Raw genomic sequence first — 22878 nt, 5'->3', positions numbered from 1 at the left:
TAAGAAGAAGAAGAAAGAAACAAAAGAAACAGAAGCAGAAGAAGAAGATGAAGAGAAAAGAAGGAACAGAGGAAGCAGAACGAGATAATGAAGAAGCAGAATAATAAAAGGAAGCATAAAGGGGTGAAAGAATAAACAAAAGCAGAAGAGAAAAGAAAAGAAGAAAAGGGTGATGAAGAAGGATAAAGAAGCAGACGAAGGAAGAAGAAGAGAAAATAAAAAGCAGAAAGAGAAAAGAAAAGGGTGATGAATAAGAAGATTGAAGAAGAGAAAAGATGAAGAAGAATTTAAGAAAAGCTGAAGAAGAAAAGACACAGAACAGGGAAGATGAAGATGAAGCGAAGAATAAAAGGAAGCAGAAGAAGAGAGAAGAAGCAGGATGAAGAAGAACAAGCAGAAGCAGACGAGAAAAGAAGGACAAATGAAAATGAAGAATGGAGAAGTAGAATAAGCTGATGCAGAAAAAGAAGAAGAAAGAGCAGATGAAGGAAGAAAAAGAGAAAGAAGCAGAAGAAGAGAAAATAAGAAGCAGAAGGACGAAGAAGCAGAAAGAGAAAACTAGAAAAAGGATGATGATTAAAAAGGATGAAGATGCAGAAGAAGAAGAAAGGATGAAGAAGGAAAAGAAGGATTACAAGAAGAAAAAGGATGAAAAACAAGCATAATCAGAATAATGATGCATCCACACAATAATAAAGATATCATAATAAAGACACAAAAAAAGGTGGTGAGCTGAGGTCCACTTTGATGTTACTCCAAGACAACATGTGTTCAGCTTCCGCATTGCAATCAGCATACACTTCTATATGCATATTAAATATGGAGTCTGTGTTTAATAATGTTGCAGGCCAACCAAATGAACGAGTCGTTTCAAGTGAAGTGAACTTCTACAGATATCCTCTACTGAGTGTGTAAGGAGCAGTGACCTGTGAACTGAACACAGTTTCTGTAAGTAAATGATCTTCATGATTGCCTAACCTCTACATACTGACGTATTCGTCGCTGTCTTTCATTAGGGCTGCTGAATACTGAATAGTTATTATGCAAATGTGGGCGGTCGTATGTTAATGAGAAATCAGCTGTGCCCTGTAGCAATGTAATACAGTGTCTAATGTCCCTGTTGGACTGTGATACGTGTGCGTGAGCAGGTATATGGGGCCGGTCCGTCTCGTCTCATTCGCAAATAAATCAGGTGTGGGACACGAGCACCAACCTACAAGACCCAAACAAATCAATAGAGAAACGCAGCCAACAATCAAATGCAATCAAAACCTGGGGAGAGGATCAGACACTGTCATTTGAGCTGTGAGTCGAGTGTGTGTGTGTATGTGTGTGTGTGTGTGTGTGTGTGTACTGTACGTAATCATCCAGTGCAAGAGCACTGCAAACCCTTCAGCTCCCACACAAATTACTCCTGTCCTACAAACGAATTAAACCAGCATCTGTCTCCTCACACTGAAATTCATATATTTATCAATTTATCAATTCTTTGAGTTAACCTAAATATTATGGATGGCTTTTATCAACAAACTGTACTGCATTGATGCTCTTAATATTCTTAAAGCCAACATGAAATGAAATTCACAACCCATTTTATATTTGATTTTATACACTGGAAATGATAAAATGATGAAAATAATGAATATCAGATATCAAGACCAATTATTATTATTATTATTATTATCAAGACCTATATTATTATTATAATTATTATTAAATAATAATAATAAAATAATAATAAAAATATTATTATTGTTGTTGCTGCTGCTGTTAAAATAATATTTTAATAATATAATGCAATAAGAAAGATAAAATCTGCAAAAATTTAAAAAGCTATTTAGTCATTATAATTATTATTATTGTTAAAATAATAATATTTCAATAATATAAAAATGCAATAAGAAAGCTAAAATTAGCAAAACATTACAATTTCATTCTAATTTAAATTGTTTTTTTTTATATATTTTCTTTTATTGACACACATAGTTTCAGTATATAAAAATTATACAAAATATTTGTACATGAAAATATATTCCTGTTTTTATATTTTAGCAATAATAGAATATTTGAGGGTCAGTGGCATCAAAAGTTTAAAAATTGAAAAAAGAAAGTTTGTTTAAGTGGTGGTGCTATTTTATGTTATTATATATTATAAGTTATTATATGTTATACAAAATCGGGGGGGAAAGGTAAATTTAATGTCATACACATCACATGAAGAATAATAATAAGCTAATTTACCACACTGGAACAAAAAGTGTGAGTGAAAGCGAAAGTCAGATTATTAATACCATTAATCATTAATCATTAATCAAGAGATCTGTAAGTGTGCTGATCACTTTGGTTTGGTTTAGTCACTCTTACAGTACAAAATCACACAGACCTGTGCACATACATCTCTACTATAATAAAACCAACCCTGTGAAGAACGGATGAAGAAAACCATGCAAAAGTGTGACAAAAGAACATTTTATCCAGAAAGCATTGCTGCTCTGAAACCACAGAGCCTCTGTCTGAACCTGGAGAAAACATCAAACTCTAATGTGCATTCGGTATTCTAAAGCTGCTCCACTCTGCTTTAATGAATTCGATCTGAAGAAAGAGATAGAGAGAGAAAATAAACCAGCGAGAGATGACTTCCTTCTTATTTTCTGCGGTGAAGGTAAGTCTCTTTTGGGAGACGTGCGGCTGGTTGTGCAGGATGAAGAAAAGGATGGAAAGAGAAGTTTGTGTGTGAGAAAGAGAGATGAGCAATAGAGGTGGAATTAGTGGAAAGACTCATCAGACCAAATTAACCCCTAATGATTGCTCATGTCCATTGCGCTCACAGATTTGGCTTGTTAGACTGTGATGGATTAACAGCATCTTCAGCACAAAAACATGTGAGTGCTTTTTCTCATTCCCTCTCAAGGGCCTCAAGACTGCACTTTTAACCCCCAGAATACAAAGTTAATGGGTTAGTTCACATAAAAATGATCATTCTGTCATCATTTACTCACCCTCATGTTGTTCCAAACCTGTATGACTTTCTATGCTCCGGTGGAACACAAAAGAAGATAATTTGAAGAACACTTCAGTGTCCAAAAGATCTTTTTCTGTGTTCCACCAATAAAAGTTTGTGTTGCTTTAACATCCATTTGGGATCATGCACCAAACATTTTCCCATACTGCTAATGAGAAGCGAGCATCAAAATAAAACTTTGCTGGTTTATTAATATCACGTTATTTTTCAAATGTGTATATATTGCCCCCAAATCTTGCAGCCCTGGTCATTCAGGTTTGAAACAACATGCTGGAGAGTAAATGATAACAGAATGATGATATATATATATATATATATATATATATATATTTGAGAAAATACTGTATACATTTAAAAAACAAACTTAAAGAAATTAATGAAAGGCACTTCTGATGTCGATATTAAAACTAACAAAGTCTAAATGTTAAATGTCTAAATCTAAATGTACTTAAATGTTACATAAATACTACAAAGATAGATACTGTAATGCATAAAATGTAGGGCACTATAGAAAAATCTATTCTATCTTAACTAAGGCGTTCCTCTCCGATTTAAAAGCTCAGTTTGCCAGATAAGATAAATACAAGATAAGAAAATACTTTAGAGTTGGAAATGTGACTAGAGATTTGATTATAATGCCATTTTTGCTCTCAGAAAACATCCAATCGGTCTCTTCCTGTCCTGCACAACTCATATTATTCAATATCTGAGACGATAATGCCTGAAGCGTCAAGTGACAAGCAGCATCGTCTCAGTATCCAGCAATAAAGCCACACAAGCTCTTCCTTCCTGCTACTGATCACCATCACTTATAGAACTTCCTGTGCATTAATTCACAGTATAAATGCATTTAGGCTTTGCCTGATCTGTCATAACATCATTTCATTTCTGTCAGCCTCACTAGCATATCAGTAAATAACATGTCTTATACAGTAGACGTGGCCCTTGCAACGCACAGTCACGCATTACAGTGTCCATTACAGCGTAATTCTGTTAGTGAGCATGGAAAAATACTAACAGGCAACATGCACTCAATCTATAATTATTTTGTGGAACTGCAGGTAATTACACAACATTAGTGTTACTGCTACTAAATGTTATATTATATTAATGTGCAAAAAGGACTTTGCCAAGTGTTCATTTTAAGCAGGGTTATTATAAACTGAAACTAACATTTAAAACATTATAAAAATATTCTTGCTGCTTGAAATAAAATAAACGTTAAATGAAATTAAATATATTTATATAACGCATTTCAGCTAGTTGCCAAGGCGACAAAGAGGCAAAACTTACAGACTGCAGCTTTAAATTGGCAGCATAACATCTATAGATACTTTATCAGCAATAAAGTAATGCCAAAATAATAATACATATTAATTTTAAACAATACTGTTGTGTTCTTCAATGCATTTCTTATTTAACCCCATAATTAAAATAAATAAACATGACCCAGAAACACTCTTGACAGATTTTTGGATGCCCCCAGTTGTTATTGTGAAATGCACACCTCAGATCTGAACCAAATCTTCTTCTAGGTCAATTCAAAAGGCTAAAGCTCACAGCTCAGATGCAGCACTCCATGACATTTCAATTACTGTGGTCACTGTCTCTTATGAGGTGTGCGGTCAGTGCTGAGTGGAGCTCACTCATTAGAGCCGGCGAATGTCTGATCAGTAATGCGTGACCTGCGGAAGAGATGAAGGCATCAATCGAATGACTAAATTACAGTGATACGGATAAATCTGTGCATACGGATGGATGGAGACATGGAGGATTTTAATTGCAGGTTCGGTAATCATCGAGTCGCCGGGTTTAAGTGCGGCTAAAACGGGTTCATTTTTAAGCATACGGCAAAACACTAATTACACGCCCATTATGCAATGGCAAACATAAGCCACCCAGACGCAAATGAAAACACAAAACTTCCTTTATTTGTCATTTCCTGCGGAGGCCAGTTATGAGAGGAAGCCGGGGCAAATCTGTCTCTGCTCAATGACTTGGGAACTGATACTGCAAGTACTTTAAGAGCATGACAAGATAAATATATGGTGGATGACACGCTGCACAGAAGAGGATTTTGGAAGTGAGGACGAGTGTATTGTGTAAGGAATGGGCTGATGCCATAGAGGAGGGACCGGAGAAGCTCTGTTGCAAAACCCACAGTAGTTAGCTGCCTACCTAGAGAGCATTTTAAAGTGGCAAAAGCCATCTAAAATGTAAACAACAACATACTGCTGGTTCGATCAAACTGCAAGGCATCACTATGTGCTGATCACAGAAGTAATCTCAGAATACACTGCGAAAAATTCAGTAAACAAATCCAAGATGGTGAAGAGTGATAACAATTATATAATAGTTCAGCATGTGGAGTTACAAGAGTGAAGATATTCAGTGTAAAAAATGAAAAAAAGTGATATTGCTTAAATACAATTATATTTGATTTAATATTCAAGTACTGATAAAATAAATGAATTCAAAATTAAAAACGGACTACTCTTACTTTTTCTTCTAATTTCTTTTTAAACATTTTCATTTCTTACTTGTTATTGTTATTTATCTCTCAAGCACCTTTTAAGATTTTTAAAAATCATTTTAAAGTATGCAAAGCACTTTGAATTCAATGTGTATGAAATACAGTAAATAAACAAAAATAAATGAACTGTATTAAGTATTTCTTTCTCTTTAATGTTATTTTTCATATTACATACATATTTCATATTGTATGTTAAAGCATTTTGAATTAACAATGTGTGTATACACTCTCAGAAATAAAGGTACAAAAGCTGTCACTGGGGCGGTACCTTTTCAAAAGGTACACTTTTGTACCTATTAGGTTCAAATATGTACACTTTAAGTACTAATATGTACCTTTAAGGTACCAAAATTGACCCTTTATGTACAAACATGTACCTTTTGAAAAGGTACCGCCCCAGTGACAGCTTTTGTACCTTTATTTCTGAGAGTGTAATAAACAAATAAATTATATACATTTTCCAGCTATTTATATTTCTTATGCACATTTTATAATTTTTAATCATTTTACAGAATGTATATTAAACAGTAAACATTGCTTTGCTATTTATTGTTATTTTTTATTTCTCATGCACTCGTTATAGTTTTTAAATATTTTTTCAGTATCAGTATTTTTATTTTATTTTATTTCATGCACATTGCTAATTCAAAGTGCATTAAGAATGCTGTGTGGCCTTTATCTCCAGTAACGATGCTCTGGTGTGTGACCTTGCTGTGGTAATTACAGAGGTATATGCAGGAGAAGATTAGGCTTGTAATCAGCGCTGGAAATTCAATCTATTGTGTTCAGAGGGAGAGAAGCAACGATATTATTATCTGTGCCACAGCAACAATGTGAGAATACCCGCATGCCCATAAAAGAGCTGTAATACAGTGTGCTTAAAGAAACAGTTCAGGCAAAAATGCAAAACCTGTCACTATTTATATGCTGTTTTTTTTCTGTGAAAGATAAAGCATGAATCTTTACACAGGTCTTTTCCATAATAATCTTCCCCTCCACCGAAGCTCTGAAATCTCATTCACAATCTCATTCGGTGCTTTCAAACTAACCAGGTTTGAGGTCATTGACAGTGCTGGTTCTAATAAGCATCTCAAGTGAACAAATGAGCTGCAGCGGACAGGAAGATTATCCATAATAAGCTGAGGAGAGGTTCTTCAAAAATGTTTTGCATTGAAAAAATAACAGTGACAACATAATGGAGAGTAAATATTGACAGAACTTAAATTTTTGGGGAAATATTCCTTTAAAACGCTCTCAGATTATAGGTATCAGGAAAAATATGGAATAAGACATACTCTCATCTCCACTCAATCACCAAACTGCAATGTCTCCTCCAACTTTCAATTATAAAACATAGCAAGGATGACAATGAAACAATAAGCAAGAGCCCTCATGATGCATTATAAAGGTATTTATAATGTGCAATAGAATGCGTTATATTTTTTCATAAATAATTGTAACCAAAGTTAGAATGCAGAATAATATTTGCAGACTCCTTGTTACACCTGAAATTCTTTGTTTGTCATCTGTTTTAATGAAATATTCTTTATAAAGGTGTTTTATAAATGTGGTTACAATTATTCATGAAATAATACAAAACATTGCAAGGCATATTTGTGACCCTGCCTGTGAATTTTTTTTTTTTTTAGATTTACTGTTTTCTACATAAAATCGTCCTACATAAAGTACAAAACATTCTGTGAAAATACAAAATTGATATCTTTAACACTGACTGAATAAGACCATGTTAAAAATTGAAATGATAATGAAATTAATAGGTGAAATCAAATTTTGAGGCTCGTTATCTCAGAATTAGATTTTTAGACTTTAGCCTGGTTTTCACATATAATGCATTAACAATATATATAATGCATTATATATATAAAGAGAGAGAGAGTCAAGTTTTAGGTAAAGAGTTAACAAACAAACTTCTTCTCTCAGCATTGACACACACACACACACACACACAAACACAGCAACCTCATAATCTATCAGTCTATTCCCACACTGCCTTTCATATCCTCCAGGAACAATGCTGCAATCTCATAATGTCGAGCAGAATAAAAGCATCATCTCGGGATCAATAGGTAAACAAGGCAAACAGCAGTCGTGTCTCCGGAGGGGGTTGGGTTAGCAGTTAACCCTGTGTCGCACATGTTACCCTACCGATTCATGAATGAAAACAGTGTGTACATTCAACCCAATCACAGACATTCACGGCACACAGCATTTGTGAACATGCATTTAGCCTGTTAGACAGTTTGTGAATGCAAAATAGATGGCAGGTAATTAGAAATTAACTAATGTTAGCTTTTTTTGAAGGGTTTCATGATCACAGCATGATCCATGCACTCATATAATCACAAATGAAGCCTGAGGCAAATGCACAAACACGAACATATCAAACCTATAGAGTCAATGTCATCCCCAAGGACACGTCTTAATTAATAAAGAGAGAGAGTGTCTGGATTTCATGTAAAATTCAAGCAGCTAATGCACTTCTACTGTCAGCTGGGAGAGCTTTTGCCTGGTATGTTGCAAAATGGCACATTTGGAAGAAGAAGAAGAAAAATATAAACAAAACTGAAATGTTTTTGACTTTTTTGGCTGCCAATTTTTTGTTGCATTTGAACTGAAATCTGATATTTTATGGAGTTAAATATATGTAACTAACTATTTAAAAACATTAAATATTATTGATACACCTTTAAAAATAGCAAATTTAGACGCACTCGTAATTATAAACATTAGCAGCAATGCCATAGCATTTTTGGTTCCCCAATGAATGTTCTTAAAATAACTTTTTTTTTCTTAGTGTGAAGAACATTTTAAAATTAAAAAAAAAAAAATTCCACTATAAAGCACCTTTTGTGCAATGGAAATGTTAAAGGTTCTTCATGGAATCAATCGATGACAATAAAAAAACATTATTTTTAAGAGTGCATTATTAAAAGTGCATCAATCATGCCTCTCTCTTTTTAGGCTTTCATTTGCTTTCTTCTTCTTCGACAATGGTTTGAAACTATTAAAATAGCAGGCAGTTTCTAAAAAATTATACATTTTAAATTAAACCCTCATTATATGCTATTTTGCTGTTTTGGGTCAGTCCAACTACATTATTTCCCATGCACGGGTGTAAAGAGAGCAGTGTTTCGGAGGGTCACAGAACGGGTTACCTGAAATCACTGTAGGGGTGAATAATCCAGAAGCCGGCGGATTTGACCCGTTCTTGCTCCCGTTCCACCGCCTTCTCGCTCCCAAACATCCTCAGGGAAAACTTGTTGACCCCGGGCTGCAGCATCGCCCCGAATTGCCTGTGCATGAAGCCCGCTTGATAGTACCTCTCGTCGTCAGGGAGGATCTGCTCGATGCCCTCCAGCTTTATAAAGCCAGCCTGCTGATCCGGGACGCCCGGTTGCTGCTGCTGGCTCGCACCGGCGGCATCCTCTCCCCCGCCACCGCCGCCGCCGGGCTCCGCGTCGCCACCCGCGGCTCCAGGAGGGCTCTCCTCGCTCGGAGTGACTTCTCCCTCCGTGATCAGACGCCTCTCCTCCGCTACATCCGAGTCGTGGACGTGCCGACTGGTGATGGAAGAGAGGCTGCCTCGGAACCTCCGGCAGTCCCCGTTGGAGCTGGTCTTCACGGGTCTCCCGATGTCCGTCTCCATGATCACGGACTCTCCGCTTCTGGTCTCCCCGAGGGCTCCGGCGGAGGTCGGCGACGGCAGTGGCTTCATCCGGATGCTCTTCCTCCGGGTGTCCTTGTCGGCGTCTTCTGCATCACCCATGATGAACGCTTTCTGCCCGATGTGCTGTGGCAAACTGTAGAGCCTTTTACGCATGGACGAATGCAACCTGTCCATTATGACATTGAAACGGGTGCGCGATCAATTCAATGACAAACGAATCCAGTTCGGGTGTAATTATTGCCACAAATCCCTGTGCACCAGAACCCGAATAGTCTGAAGGGTCAAACCCACCTGTCTTTCGCTCAAGCACATGCCACAGCGCATTAGGCTACCTGGCTGCCCAAATTCGCCTGATCCAGTGGTCTCCAGCTTCAAGGCACTGACTGTGTTGCTCTGCGAGCACGTATAAAGTCTGAGGAATCGCAGATCCGCGGCGCGGAGGTCACGGACCCTCAGGATCCCCGTCGGCTGTCAATCACAAGCAAACGCCTGCGATCGAGTTGCCCACATCACCGCCTTCCGCCGCGTCCCGAGTCGCTCTGATCCCGTGAATATTCATGGTGATGCTGATCTGTCGGGTTGCCATAGAAGCGAGAGCGGCAGCTCAGCCCACCCACTCAGTGTCAGTCAGGTCCCAGACACCTATACAGTCAAACCAAAAATTATTCAGACATCACATATAATTTTTATTTTATTTTTTATTTTTTAGGCTACTAGTGGGTGCAGGACACTATAGTTCATTTATGTATATGCCTAAGTGAGGATCATAAAATAAAGTAAACTGTGACATATTATACCCAAAAATTCTTCATACAGTGGACTTCTAGTAAAATTTGGTTTGACACTTTGACCTGACCATGTTTTGTCACATAGCCTACCTTTCTATCAAAGTTATCTGACATTATCAAGATGAATTTGTATTGACACAGTTTAACTCTTGAGTTCTTGTCGTATTTTATTACCATTTTCTAAACTAGCCTAGTGAATAAACTGTGATAATGTGAGAAATTTCGAAGGTGTCTGAATATAATTTTGGTTTGTTATTATCAAGATGAATTTGTATTGACACAATTTAACTCTTGAGTTCTTGTCATATTGTATTACCATTTTCTATAGCGAATAAACTGTGATAATGTGAGAAAATGCGTCTGAATACATGGTTTGACTATAACGTAACTAACCCTTTACGCGGTTCTCCTCACGCAATTTTCACACAATATTCGCATTGTACACACAAAACCAACATTTAGAGTGGCTTTATCGACGCAAAATACATTGTCAGATTATTTACTTTAAATTTTTTTGCGATAGAGGCCACTGACTGGTGTCAGTAACCAAGATGAAAATAACGTTCGATTTATACGAATTAAACCAGTGCTTTATACACATGTAGCCTATTCCTCAAATTATAACGAATTGATAATTTCAAAACACGTAATATTACATTATTAATTCAATTCAGTTACATTATTATACCAATTTTACACTAAAACACATTATTTTAATTTTCTGACTAACATAAAATTCGACATTGAAAATATTGACGCATGCGCAAGACAGTACGCGATTTAAATATTAACCGTCGATCAGTCCTTCATTCACCTGTGCCTGTTCTCATCTGTTTTACGCGCTTAATTTTCAGGAAAAATAAGCAAACGCGAACATGGAAAGTGATTCTTCACACAGAGAACATTCGACAATCTCCGATTGTGTTTGGAAACTGCGACGCTACGGTCAATTTCTTCCCGAAGGTAGTAACGTTTGCGCGTGGAAGGTGAGTCATTAGCGAAAAGTCCCGCCCTTTTCTCTTGCAGCCCTCAACGGAAAGGAAAACGGGACATTTGCGTTTTATGAGTGAAATATTTTAATTTCTTATTCATAAAGACATCGACAATCTCAGAGTGGGGAAAAAAAACAAACGCCGTTCGTTTTTAACCATTAGTTGTTGTTGTTTCTTCGAAAAAAAAGTTTAATGAGTAGAACAAGTTGGTAAGATAACTAGTAACTTAGGCTACTGCTAATAAAATCAATAATTCCTAAATAGAATTGTTTAAAGACTGTGTTTTTAGTGTTGTTTGCTCAACCATTAAATTGTTGTTTGGAGTGTTGCTAAATTATGTCTAGGGTGTTCTGGGTGGTTGTTAGGGTGTTGTTAAGTGGATGCTGGGTGTTTTGGATGGTTACCTTCCTATTCAGACAGAGTTCACCCCAAGTCCCTGTTACATTCTGTCCTAAACTAGTTTCAATTTGTGTTTCTTTCAGATTTTCGAGTCCAGTGAAAGCACTGGCAAGCTGGAGCTGAATATTCTGGGCTCTGGTCATCTGCTAGTATCTCAAGGCCAGGAACTCATGGTAAGATTATATGAAAACACACAGGATCTGTCTAGTGACCAATGAAAATGTTTTTGTTTTTTTTCTTTCTCTAAGCCTTTGACACTCTTCTTCCCATCAGGCTCTAAGTGCAGGGTCAGGATAGCGCAGGTTCCGCTGAGCCCATCATAAGAGCTTGACCGTATTTCTTTTCACCCGCAGAAAGAACAGCATAATCCCCTTTCCGTCCCACTGGGCCTGTCGCTGTCCCTTTGGGATTGCCAGGCTGAGTGCTTCGGATATCTCCCAACAATAAGCCTCAATCTTGGACTCGTGGACACAATGGTCTCTGGCTCCTCGTGGTGAGCCGGGGAGCTGCATTTGGAGAATGAGTCACATTTCCAGCTTTCATGCAGAACAACAGAGCCAAATGAGGCAGAGCAAAGCATGGGGTGATTTTGAGACCTGGGACCGACATTCAGTCATGGATATGTGTTTATAATCTGAACAACCCTGTTTTATTATATATAACAAGTTTACAGACATTACGTTTTCCAAACTGAAAAAAGCTCTTGAAATAGTAACTTTTCCATTAAACGTGTTTCAAGGTTTAGATTGTGTTTTTTTCTAAACACAATCCAATCGTTCTTTGCTTGCAACAACAAACCAGATGCAAACAACAATGCCGTGCAATGCTGATGCGATATTTCACAAGCAAAGATATTAATTTAAATCTTATCCTCTTTGAGCATTTTTCAGAGAGTAAAAATCAGTTTTTATGCTAAAGTATGTACTTGATGTGAGGTACAGCGCCGTAGAATTATGTTGTTTATTCAGTCACTGCACTTTCTTCATCAAGTATCACGTGATCATTAAGTGATTTATGATAAATCCAAGAAAATAATTCTAGTTTTGATTTTGCATGAAATAAGGAGAAAGTTTCCCCGTTTGTTCTTGCTGTAAAACGTTAACTATACTACTAGAACCTTTAGTAGTAGTAGCAAAAGTAACAGTAGCAGTATTAGAACCAGAATGAATGTTGATATGGTTCTTGGTTGCATATTGCCTTTAACCGGAACATGACAATCATGCAGTGAGGTTGTTAGTAGAGCCCCCTTCTGACATGCTTGTGTAATAGCAGAAAATACCTTGTACTCAGTGTCTCAATGAAGAAAATGCTTTTTTAGATGTAGAGGCAACGACTAACCTGATTATATATCTATATACCACACCACCGACATAACATCCGTGCAACCTTTTTATTCACAAAAAAAAACATTCACATTTTCACCAGCACAAAATTTAGTTGGTAAAAATATTAATTGATTATTCAGTTTATGGTTGGATTGGCAGCAACTGTTTCTGAATCTGCATTAGAAACACTGGAGGAGGTTTGCTGATGGCAGGTTCATGCTGCTCTGCTTACATGTGTTTTTCAGCCTGATATAATCCTATTAAATGAGTCTCTGCTGGATAATGGTGATGTGTGGTCTTGTTTTCTTGTGTGTTTTTTTTCGTAGGAGGGCTTTTCTCTGCTCAATGCACAGAGCTTCCTGAAAATCCAGCACAAATCAGACAGTCTGCTGTTCAACATTACAATGAAAGTGAGAAGTTGTTCTGTGATGTTTCAAATTTATGCATTTGATGGATGAAGTATGTTCCCATACCTTGATCTGCAGTTTATACACTCAACAGGATGTGATGCGTGCGTGTTGTCCTGAAGGAAGGCTCCGCCTCTTTGTCCTTGAAAGCAATAAACAATTTTAATATGCAAATGTGAAAAAAAAAAAAACTGCTTCCGAGTGACCTTCAACTTACAGCTCAAAGACAAAATCTGTGGCTTGTTAATTAAGCTAATTATCTCCTCTCCAACATGTCTTTTTGAACAATAATTCCCTGCTTCATGAATACTGATGCATTTCTTGAAAACAGCAGTCCCTGTTAAAGTTAAAGTTATTTGGTTGCAAACAGCAGAGCATCCTTTATGTGCGAGTGCAATGCATAAATTGTTGCAAATGTGGTTTTGTGTTTGCACCTGTACAATTACATTGATGCTCTTTTCAGCTGAAATTGAGTTTATTTAGTGTTGAATGTCTTATGTTCCTAATGCATGTTTTTAAGGAACACCTGGTTGATACATGATATGAAAATACAGCTGATTTCAGTGGTACTTCTGTGCTTTTGTTTTGCATGTGTGTAAGGGTGAGAGCCGTTTGATCCGACTGCAGTTTGATGGAAGTAATCGGGCAGAAGCGGCTGAGGCTTGCAGGAAAGCTGTGGAGAGGCTGCAGGATTATGTTCCTGTCCAGGAGCATCTGACCACCCCTGCATCTGCTGCTCCATCTGATCCTGCAGAACCTGGACCGTCTACACAGCAGCAGCAGGTTGGAAATACTAGACTTATTTTCCATCCAACCATCCATCTTCTCAAAATACGTTTGATAGGTTCCACTAGAGCAGGTTGCAGTGGTAAGAGCAAGTGACAGTGGGTTTGTCCTTTGGCTTTTAAGCAGTTCCCAGCGGGTCACATCTACTGGCTGGTAATTACCGGTGAGCTTCCCGGTAAGTACCGGGTAACATACCACCGAATGAACAATCCCTGAGCAGAAAAGAGCAACTGTCTATCTGAACTAACTGTACGTAATATTTGTAAACAGCAATAGTAACAAGCTATAAACAGTTAAAATGACTCGTGCAACACGTTTAATGCATATACCCCTGGTTTCAAACAAGGCTTAAGCCTAGTCCTAGACTAAAATGTAAGTATGAGCTGTTTTGACTGAAATAAACTTGCACTGACTGATCTTAAAACATATCAGTGTCGTTGTTTTGTCTTTAGATGCACACCAGTAATGTTTTTTTCTAAGGTACGTTTATAAAAATTATTTAAATGTCCTAATTGAACAATGGCCTAATCCTGGCTTAGTCTAAACCCTGTCTGTGAAACCGGGCCGTAATGTTATATAAAACAACATTTAGCCGGAAATAAGGTAGAATTGAATTGGATCATGAGTCATGGCACAACTGGCCTGGGATTTTATTGATTAATATTATTTTTTCCTTGTTTAGTCAGCAGGAGTCATTTGAGAAGTATATTTGTATTATTGTATTTTGGTACATGGAAATTCATCTATCTATCAAAATGTATAATATGTATATCAAGCTATAAACAGTTGTAATGACTTGTGTGCCACATTTAATGCATGTAATGTGACATATATCAGAATATTTAACAGGAAACAATGCAGCACAGGATTTAATTGGATGACAGAAATGGCTGGTGATTTATTGATTAATATTTTTTTCCTTTGGTTAGTCAGCAGAAATGAAGTTATACAGTTTTGATGAACAAGTTTGTATGAAAGTTTGTATCTATCTATCTATCTGGATTTACTGCACATAATATTTATACACAAGCTAACACAAGCTATAAACATTTGAAATTACTTGTACAACATGTTTAAAGAATGTAATGTGACAAACATAATATTTATCAGGAAATAATGTAGGACAGGATTTGGATTATGATAGAGTTGGCTTGTGATTTATTCATTGATATTATTTTCCCTTTGGTTAGCTGAAATAATTTGAGACGTTATCATATTTTGATGAAAGATTGTTTCTTGTCTTTATTTTATCATGCAAATATGAAGGTTGCATAATAAGACCAGGAACATTTATTAAAAATATATTTTTGTTTCAGTTTTCATTTCATTTCGAGGCCAGTTAATTGAACTAATAATGAATGTTAATTTGGATTTCTGTCACTAGGTGGAGCTGTTGCCACATAATGATAATAAATGGGTGAGGAGAGAGAAATAATCCCACCCTCAGCTGAACTGCTTATTTGTGAATCTGAAATGTAAATACACAGACTTGATGCTCTAAATATAGAGAACACAAAAGCACAAAGGAAAGTCTCTGTGTAAAATATAGTTAGTGACAGCGACGCCCCGCAGCAGGATGAGAAAGATTGCCAGGGATGAGGACATTCAATTAGTAATGAGGGTATTGATCGGCTGCGGAGGCCCTCTGTGTGAATCCTGAGACTGTAATGAATGGATCTATTTCTGTTTCCACTTCAGGCTCCTGAAGATGCACCACAGGCGGCCCCTGCCGTTGCCATGGGACCGCTGTCAATCAAACACCTTTCTCAGGTACCACTAGATCTGCATTGATCTGACAGCCTGGATCTGGTGTTGAGTCACTTGCATTAGATGCTGTAGTCAGTGATATTTTAATTTGACCTCTGAGATGTCATCCGTGAAGTGCACACTGACTTTTCATGCGCATTGTAATCTCTTCCTCTTCAGTACTTCCTGGGTGAGCGTGAGCTATCCCTGCCGATGGCGTATCATCAGTGTACGCTGCCCTCTGGAGACCTGGAGGCACTACTGCGTGTCTGCCTGCTCGATTCTGGTTTTCCTGCTTTCGTGGAGGAAGTCGAGAAGAAGATGAAAGAGCTGTTGCAAGAATGAGGTAGAGTGCGCGCTCAAAATCACTGTTGTTGTTAACAAAAGCTAAAACAATTAAAACTAAAATAAAACAAAAATCTTTTCATTAATTGCAAGAAAGCTGAAAAGTAGAAAAACTATGTAAAAATCTTGAAAAAAGGATTTCAATTGATTGTAATGAAACAAGTTGAAAATTACTACAAATGTTATTAATTGAAATGAAGATTAAATAAATAAGTATTAGATGAAAAACAAAGTAAAGAAATAGAAATGCTGCTTCATTAAAGTCACAGCTTTATTAAAATTTAGTTAATTGCAATAAACCTGAAATCAAATATAAATATATGAAAAATTTAAATTGAACTAAAACTATTAAAAATGTAACTGAAATAATAATAATAATAAAAATATATATATAAAACTTAAAAATCTTAAAAATATAAATGTTACTTAACAACTATATATAGTTGGATAAAAATAGCTATAAAAGTTTAAAATTGATATAAATCATTTCATTAACTGCAATGAAGCAGAAATAAAATATAAATATTAGATGAAAAACATAAAATCATAAAAAAAAAAAAAAGGCAACTAAATGAAATAAAGTTTTAAGTTTAAGTTTTAAAATTACAACAGTTAAAACTATTAAGAATCATTTCATTCATTGAAATAATATCTAAATATTAGAGGAAGCACCTAAACTTGAAAAAACTTGGGGAGAAAAAATGTTGCCAGTTAACTAAACAGCTACACTAAAATAAAAAAAATAAAAAAGAAAGTTAAATAAAAACTAATAAAAATGACAAAAGCGCATAACAAAATGACTAAAACTGAAGCTAAAATTCAAATTCAAATTATTAATACATGCTATAATAGTATATACAGTAAATAATACTAAAATCCAGTTACACCTTTGCTAAGCTCCGCCCCTATTGGTTACTGTTGCTAAGTCAGACAGGCTTTACAGAATGCCCGTAAGAACAATTAAAAGTATGACTTTTAGTAAAATGTGCTCAAAGTCAGTAAGGCAAAAGTTTGTTAATAGTACCAATGGCAACAGTCGCTAAGGCGGGTGATTTATAGCACATTTCTACAGAATCACACAGAAACACTGACATATTTTGGAAGCTTTATTCTGAAAAAGGAAACAATTGGTTTCACATAGTTTGTAATGGCTTTAGCTCCACCCACTTCCTCCCTTGAATGTTGGTCCGTTGTCATGATGACACACACTGTATTGATCAAGAGTTGTCATGCAACTACAGCAGTGCATTTCAAATGCGAAGCACCCTTATCTCTGAACTGTCCCATTAAAGCTTTTTTATTCTCTGAAATTAAACAAACCCGCCCCACCTTACAATTGTCAGTAGGTCTATATGAATACATATTGCATAGGATTATAGCCATGCTGTACAAGAATCATCTTTTCTCTAAAAAGAAACAGGACATTTACAAAAAAAAGATATATTCTTTTCCTTTTTACAGATGCTATCGTAATATTTGAACACTTACAGCACCACATGTACGAGACGTCTAAATAACTCTTGAAAATAAATGTTACATGTATCCATTTCATTTAATACAATATCAGCTTTAAGATTAAATACTGTTCTGCCACTCACAAAGGTTCTTGCATTCTAGTTTAAGACAAAACACCTCCTTTTAGTATTGTTTTATTGGATGATAAACTGTACAAAGATCTCAATGATTCCTTACTTTTTTATCCATTTAAATTTCTTTAAAAACACACACACACACACACATACTGATATACTCTCTCTCACACACACTCTCACACACACTGGCTATTCATTTGGATGCAACGCCACTTAAAGTAACAATAGAAAAACGATATCTGAATCTTATTCGATTATGTTATTGCATGCATTCGAGACAACATGTAGATATGAAAAAGAATTAGTGCAGCAGGAGGGCATGATAAAAGAACGAAATGCAACGTTAACAGCACATGTAGTAAAATCATCTTCATCATCACCTTTAGAATGATTCAGTCAGCATCCACATTCACACAGATCATGAGCCTGAATAAGGCAAACTTAAGACAGTCTTTATTGTTCGTTTCTGCCAGTGTAATGCTGTCGTTATTGTTGTTTTCTTCTCCACGTGAGGCAGGATATGCGTCGCTGAAAATCGCCAGGAGCGTCTCCTCTCCTCGGATACGTCCGTATGGTCAGGATATGCAGTTGGTCATCTGGAAACAGGGGAAGGGGAAGCATTTAGTCGACTAAAGGGAACGTTCGCATGCTGCTTTGTAACTCCAGGCTGAATCATAAAGTGTAAACCTTCAGCTTTCTTCTACATTGGTCCGTGGGCTCAGTTGGTGTTCCGCTGTCGCACGTTTTTGTCTTTGTGGTTGTTCGTGGAGTTCGTTTTTCTGCGTGAGAGATGTGTACGGTTAAACACTTTGTAGCATCGTAACGACACGTGTTAATAAACTCAATTATGGTGTTCATAAATTGTGTTCTTACATTGGTGCAACTGGTTCATCATCTTCATCAGGTCGACATGCAGGTGAAGAACATGCAAGAAAAAAAGACAAATTAATCAATCACACTTCAGACGGCTTTCGCTCATTACACTGTACTTTTTTCTGAAGTGGTAGTTTCACAAAATGAGATGATAAACATGATTGTAAATTAGTTATTTCACTTTAAATGGTCAGCGTAAAATACAACAGCAGCCAAATTACATTGTAATTACTGAAGTTGCATTATATTATATTATTGAGACCAACATTCTGAAATAATTAATTTATTTTTTTAAAGGTTTATTTTAAATGTTTAGATGATCCACTAATATTAATTTTAAAAAACGATCTCCTCGGAGGACGTTATATGGGTTCTTAAGATCATCGCAAATGTCTGTGAATTTTACAATTGCAATTTCTTGGCAAGTCATGGAAATTTCTATGTTATGCTCAGTTAAAATAATAATATTAAAAGTAAAAAAATATATATATATATATTTGCCTTGGCAACCAACTAAAAATAAATAGACTAAAATTACTAAATCTATTAAAATCATTTATTGAATAAAGCTGAAATAAAATATGAATATTAGATTAATAACTTAAAAAATTTTTTAAAATGGAAATGTATTGGGAACTAACTGAATAAATAAGTTTGTGTTTAAGTAATAAAACTAAATAATTTTGTTAATTGAAATAAATCTGAAAATAAACATTACTTGAAAAATATATTGAAAAACATTTAAATTCAAATGCTGCCTTTGTAACTCACAAAGAAATTAAATACATTTAAGTTGCAGTAGAAAATTGTTTATTAAGAAAAGCTAAAATATTAAAATATTTGATGACTAAATTAATAAATATTACTACTAGGATATTAGATTAAGAGCTTAAATGTAAAAATAGAAATGTTGAAAATAGAAATATATATAAACTAAAACACATAATACTTATCCAGCTATTATGAACAACTGGAAAAGACATGTAAATCAACTGGTGTATTGACACTGAATAAATCTGCTCTGCAGATGAATAAAACAGCAGTAGAACTCGAGCAGGTTATTGCTGATGCAGGAAGGTCATTTGAGTTAGAGGTCACTGCGTCTCTCCACAGACAGATGGGTAGTTCTGGTTAGTCAGGACAGCACATGCGTCCACAGGCAGCAGCATTCACAGCGCTGGACACCAAGCAGGTTATGACGGCACAATATGACTCTCTGACACACATCTGAGATCAAAACCTCATCCTTCTGAATTCACAACCATCAGATTAAACATTCAGATCAAGTGTTTTCCCCTCACTGATTACATATAACAGACCAAACAAATGTTCCTGTGCAAATCTACAACCCATTTTAATGAGTGAGCAGCTCCAGTGTAAAGGGTCATTCACACTGACCAGTGATTCATTTCAAGTATTCAATTTTATAATGAGATCTGAGGATGTAATGTGGCCATTTCTAGAAACACAAAATGTTGAGCAGAGTTTAACTTTACGCAAATGTTGAGCGACACAATGGATTCTTTTCAGACACATTTCCACAGTTATTAACATCATAAATCAAAAGTTTTTATAATTTCTTTTTTTTTTTTTAAATGTAATGTTCATTTATAACACCATACTTTGTAATATTACCTTACCGTTAAATTGCAGTTTCTAATACAACAGCAAATTTGACATCTTTCTCTCTTCTGATCAATGTAGTCAATCTCTCCATATTTTATTTCCACTTTTGGAAAGTCATAGAAATACTACTGTGTTTGCAAGCTCATATTTCACATTTAAAAATTTTTTTTTTTACAAATTACAAGACTTGCAAAACAGCTAAAACTGCTTACAGCACATTTAATTTTACATTGCAATTTTAATTCTTGTTCATGGTTTAATGCATAATATACAGCTGCTTTCCGTTATATTACATTATATTATATACTGTGGTTTGCAAGGCCTTATTTCACATTTAAATTAAAAGAAAAAAATTACAAGGATTGCACAACATTGCCATTTTCATTGCAATTTCAGGTAATTCTAATCACTGATAAACATTCATCTTGTTCATGATAATGCATTATACACAGCTGCTTTCCATTATATTATATTTACTAATAATACATCTCATTTGTGGTTCAGATTTTCAAAAACTATGGCCACTATTGTGCTATTAACGTTGATTATTCGACCTCCAGTTGAATAAAATCACTGTCAGTGTGAATAAACGTTCATGCAGTAATTCACTTTCACTAGTGTCAGTATATCTGCACACAGAGGTGTAGAGGACGCCGCTGTTGGAAATATGAAATCCTGGCACGAGGATTTCAGCTGTAATGTGCGTCATCGCATTACGTCCTCATCTCTGATTCTGTTGATAAGACTGTGGGCAGATATAATCTACCTTAATCTAGCGCAGCCTCCCATCACTCCCTCTCCTGGGGACAAATCCTCCCCAAACCACAAAACAGAACACGCCGTTCATGCACGCCAACTTTCTCTCCTTACTGCATGTTTTGCATGTGGTCTTGCTGTGAGATAGTGTCTGTAGAGTTTGTTCAGCGAATCATCCAGAGCAAAACAAAAAGCCAGACACACGCCAGAATCGATGCTTAAAAATGAAGCAATGATCTGTTTTTCTATCCACGTTACTGTGATTATCATTTTATTCATTAGGAAGGTGTGTTTCAAGTGACGGCTTTGATTAAATGAACAGAAGTAACCAGGTCATGTGATGACTTACTACAAAGATGTAAGGGTGAATCTGCAAAATATCCTATACCTTGATGAATGAAATACTAAAAATCAATTTTAAATGTTGTAAATAAGCCCATTACAAACCATACAATTAACAGTAGAGAATCCGGTCACAATGAATACTGCTGATGACACAAACAGCTTTTTAATATCTTTTGATAATTAGATAAGCACGCGTCAACATCACAGCCTGAATGAGGAGACAAAGAGAAGCAGAAATTTCTCTCAAGGCATGCAAGTTATCAAACTTACCAACAACAAAGAATACGGAGCCACATGGAAAAGGAAAAAACAAAGTTTCACCAGTTATTTACTTGAAGCCATTATATTAAGAAAAACAAATAGACTCTGTTGTGACTTTCAGGCAGGGACTTAAAATCGTTAAACACTTTCATTCAGTTTGATTGAGCACCTGGGTTATTCACTTACTGCCCTGAGTGTATATTTTAATATGAACACACAAAACCCCTTTGTTTCCAGCTGAAACCGACCTGTTTGTTGGCAGAAGCAGCGCTGGTTTAGCACTCACAGCTCACCTGACAAATCCTGTGTTCATCAGCACACAAACTACACGTCAACATAAAACAACATTCACAGCCCCGATCAACAAGTTCTCGCCAGTATCCCAACAGAACAGACTTTCAAATCTATCATTATTTGCTGTTATCGCATAACCTTTCATACATGAACACTGACTGCAACCAGCGAAACCAGCCTAAAAAAATAAGGGCTGCATGATGAATTGTATTTTATTAACATTCATGATTTTTCCTTCTCTTTATTAATGAAGCTTAATCATCTGCAATATTTACCTGAAAACATTTCATTTTTGCTATATCTTGCAACAAGCCTCCATTAGCTTTCATGTTTGCGGTTGCCAGATGACAAAAGTTTAAATCCCCCAATCAAAGCTTTCATGCCAAAATCCCTTTCAAGGAAAGTCCGTTCAGTCGACCGCCATATTTGCAACGCCTCCGGGCAGCTCAAACAAGACCAAGTCCTATCTAAATTAATGGGGGAATCCTGTAATCTCAAAAACGGCTTGCTGAACTCGCGATTAAATTACATATTTCAAATCAGCAACAAAATCTGAAATGAACTGCCTCATGAATGTTGTTTCTTATGCTCAAATAGCGTTTAAAAAGCTTATTTTACAGGCTAGACCAGCCAATGCTCCAACACGCTGTAGTGCATGCGCATCGACTGCTTTAGCCTCAGGTTTCTATGGGAACCAGAGCTTCTAACGGCTGCTGCAGTGACGCAATGACTTTACCAATCAACTATTGGCTCTTTCATTTAGAAGGCGGGACTATCCCACCATATTGCGCATTGCACTTTCAATTTATAAGTATAGGAGTGAACCGTCTTTGTATTTCTATAGTCTTTGTTTCCTGCCCAATGTTTCATTTGATCCTCCCAACCTGGCAACCATGCCCACACACGCTCTCTCTGTGCTGAGAAAAAACCCGTTGATGATCTAAATATACCAGCAAACATGCAAGTTGGAGTTTAGCGATATGTGATCTTTTGCTCATATTAAAGTGTAATAGTGCCAGTCTGTTTTATTTCACACGGTCGCAGCAAACAAAGCGAACGACCAAATCTGCAATCAAACCTCAATGATGAACTGAAATAAA

General features: G+C 36.1%; 3 protein-coding genes across 7 annotated transcripts in view; 1 reads left to right on the top strand and 2 right to left on the bottom strand.

The window, feature by feature from the left end:
- hcn4 (hyperpolarization activated cyclic nucleotide-gated potassium channel 4) overlaps window positions 1–10162 on the bottom strand; it is an 84789-nt gene extending 74627 nt beyond the window's left edge. The window contains 2 exon segments of the mRNA XM_058750872.1: window positions 8732–9885; window positions 10122–10162. Coding sequence (XP_058606855.1) covers window positions 8732–9417 — 686 coding nt within the window. The 5' untranslated portion in view covers window positions 9418–9885; window positions 10122–10162.
- A 630-nt stretch (window positions 10163–10792) lies between these two features.
- rec114 (REC114 meiotic recombination protein) lies at window positions 10793–18315 on the top strand. 4 transcript variants are annotated; one of them, XM_058750883.1, is made up of 7 exons: window positions 10793–11017; window positions 11506–11595; window positions 13074–13160; window positions 13749–13937; window positions 15639–15710; window positions 15867–16032; window positions 18137–18315. In XM_058750883.1, exons 1-6 carry the CDS (start codon window positions 10907–10909, stop codon window positions 16029–16031), a joined length of 714 nt encoding a protein of 237 aa, XP_058606866.1. In that variant the 5' UTR covers window positions 10793–10906; the 3' UTR covers window position 16032; window positions 18137–18315. The 4 variants fall into 4 exon arrangements, with proteins under 4 accessions (XP_058606866.1, XP_058606867.1, XP_058606865.1 ...); XM_058750884.1 differs by having other exon boundaries at window positions 10794–11017; window positions 13074–13157; window positions 13755–13937; window positions 18141–18315; XM_058750882.1 differs by having other exon boundaries at window positions 10794–11017; window positions 18141–18315.
- The window catches only part of nptnb (neuroplastin b), a 39312-nt gene continuing 33556 nt past the window's right edge, over window positions 17123–22878 (bottom strand). For both annotated transcript variants that reach the window (XM_058750881.1, XM_058750880.1), the window contains 3 exons: window positions 18497–18518; window positions 18311–18402; window positions 17123–18219 (listed from right to left, as the gene is read on the bottom strand). In XM_058750881.1, coding sequence (XP_058606864.1) covers window positions 18342–18402; window positions 18497–18518 — 83 coding nt within the window. In that variant the 3' untranslated portion in view covers window positions 17123–18219; window positions 18311–18341. The remainder of the gene's footprint in view (window positions 18220–18310; window positions 18403–18496; window positions 18519–22878) is intronic.

Source organism: Onychostoma macrolepis, chromosome 18 (genome assembly GCF_012432095.1).
Source record: "Onychostoma macrolepis isolate SWU-2019 chromosome 18, ASM1243209v1, whole genome shotgun sequence".
NCBI lineage: Eukaryota > Metazoa > Chordata > Actinopteri > Cypriniformes > Cyprinidae > Onychostoma > Onychostoma macrolepis.
This window is presented reverse-complemented; position numbering and strand designations above follow the sequence as displayed.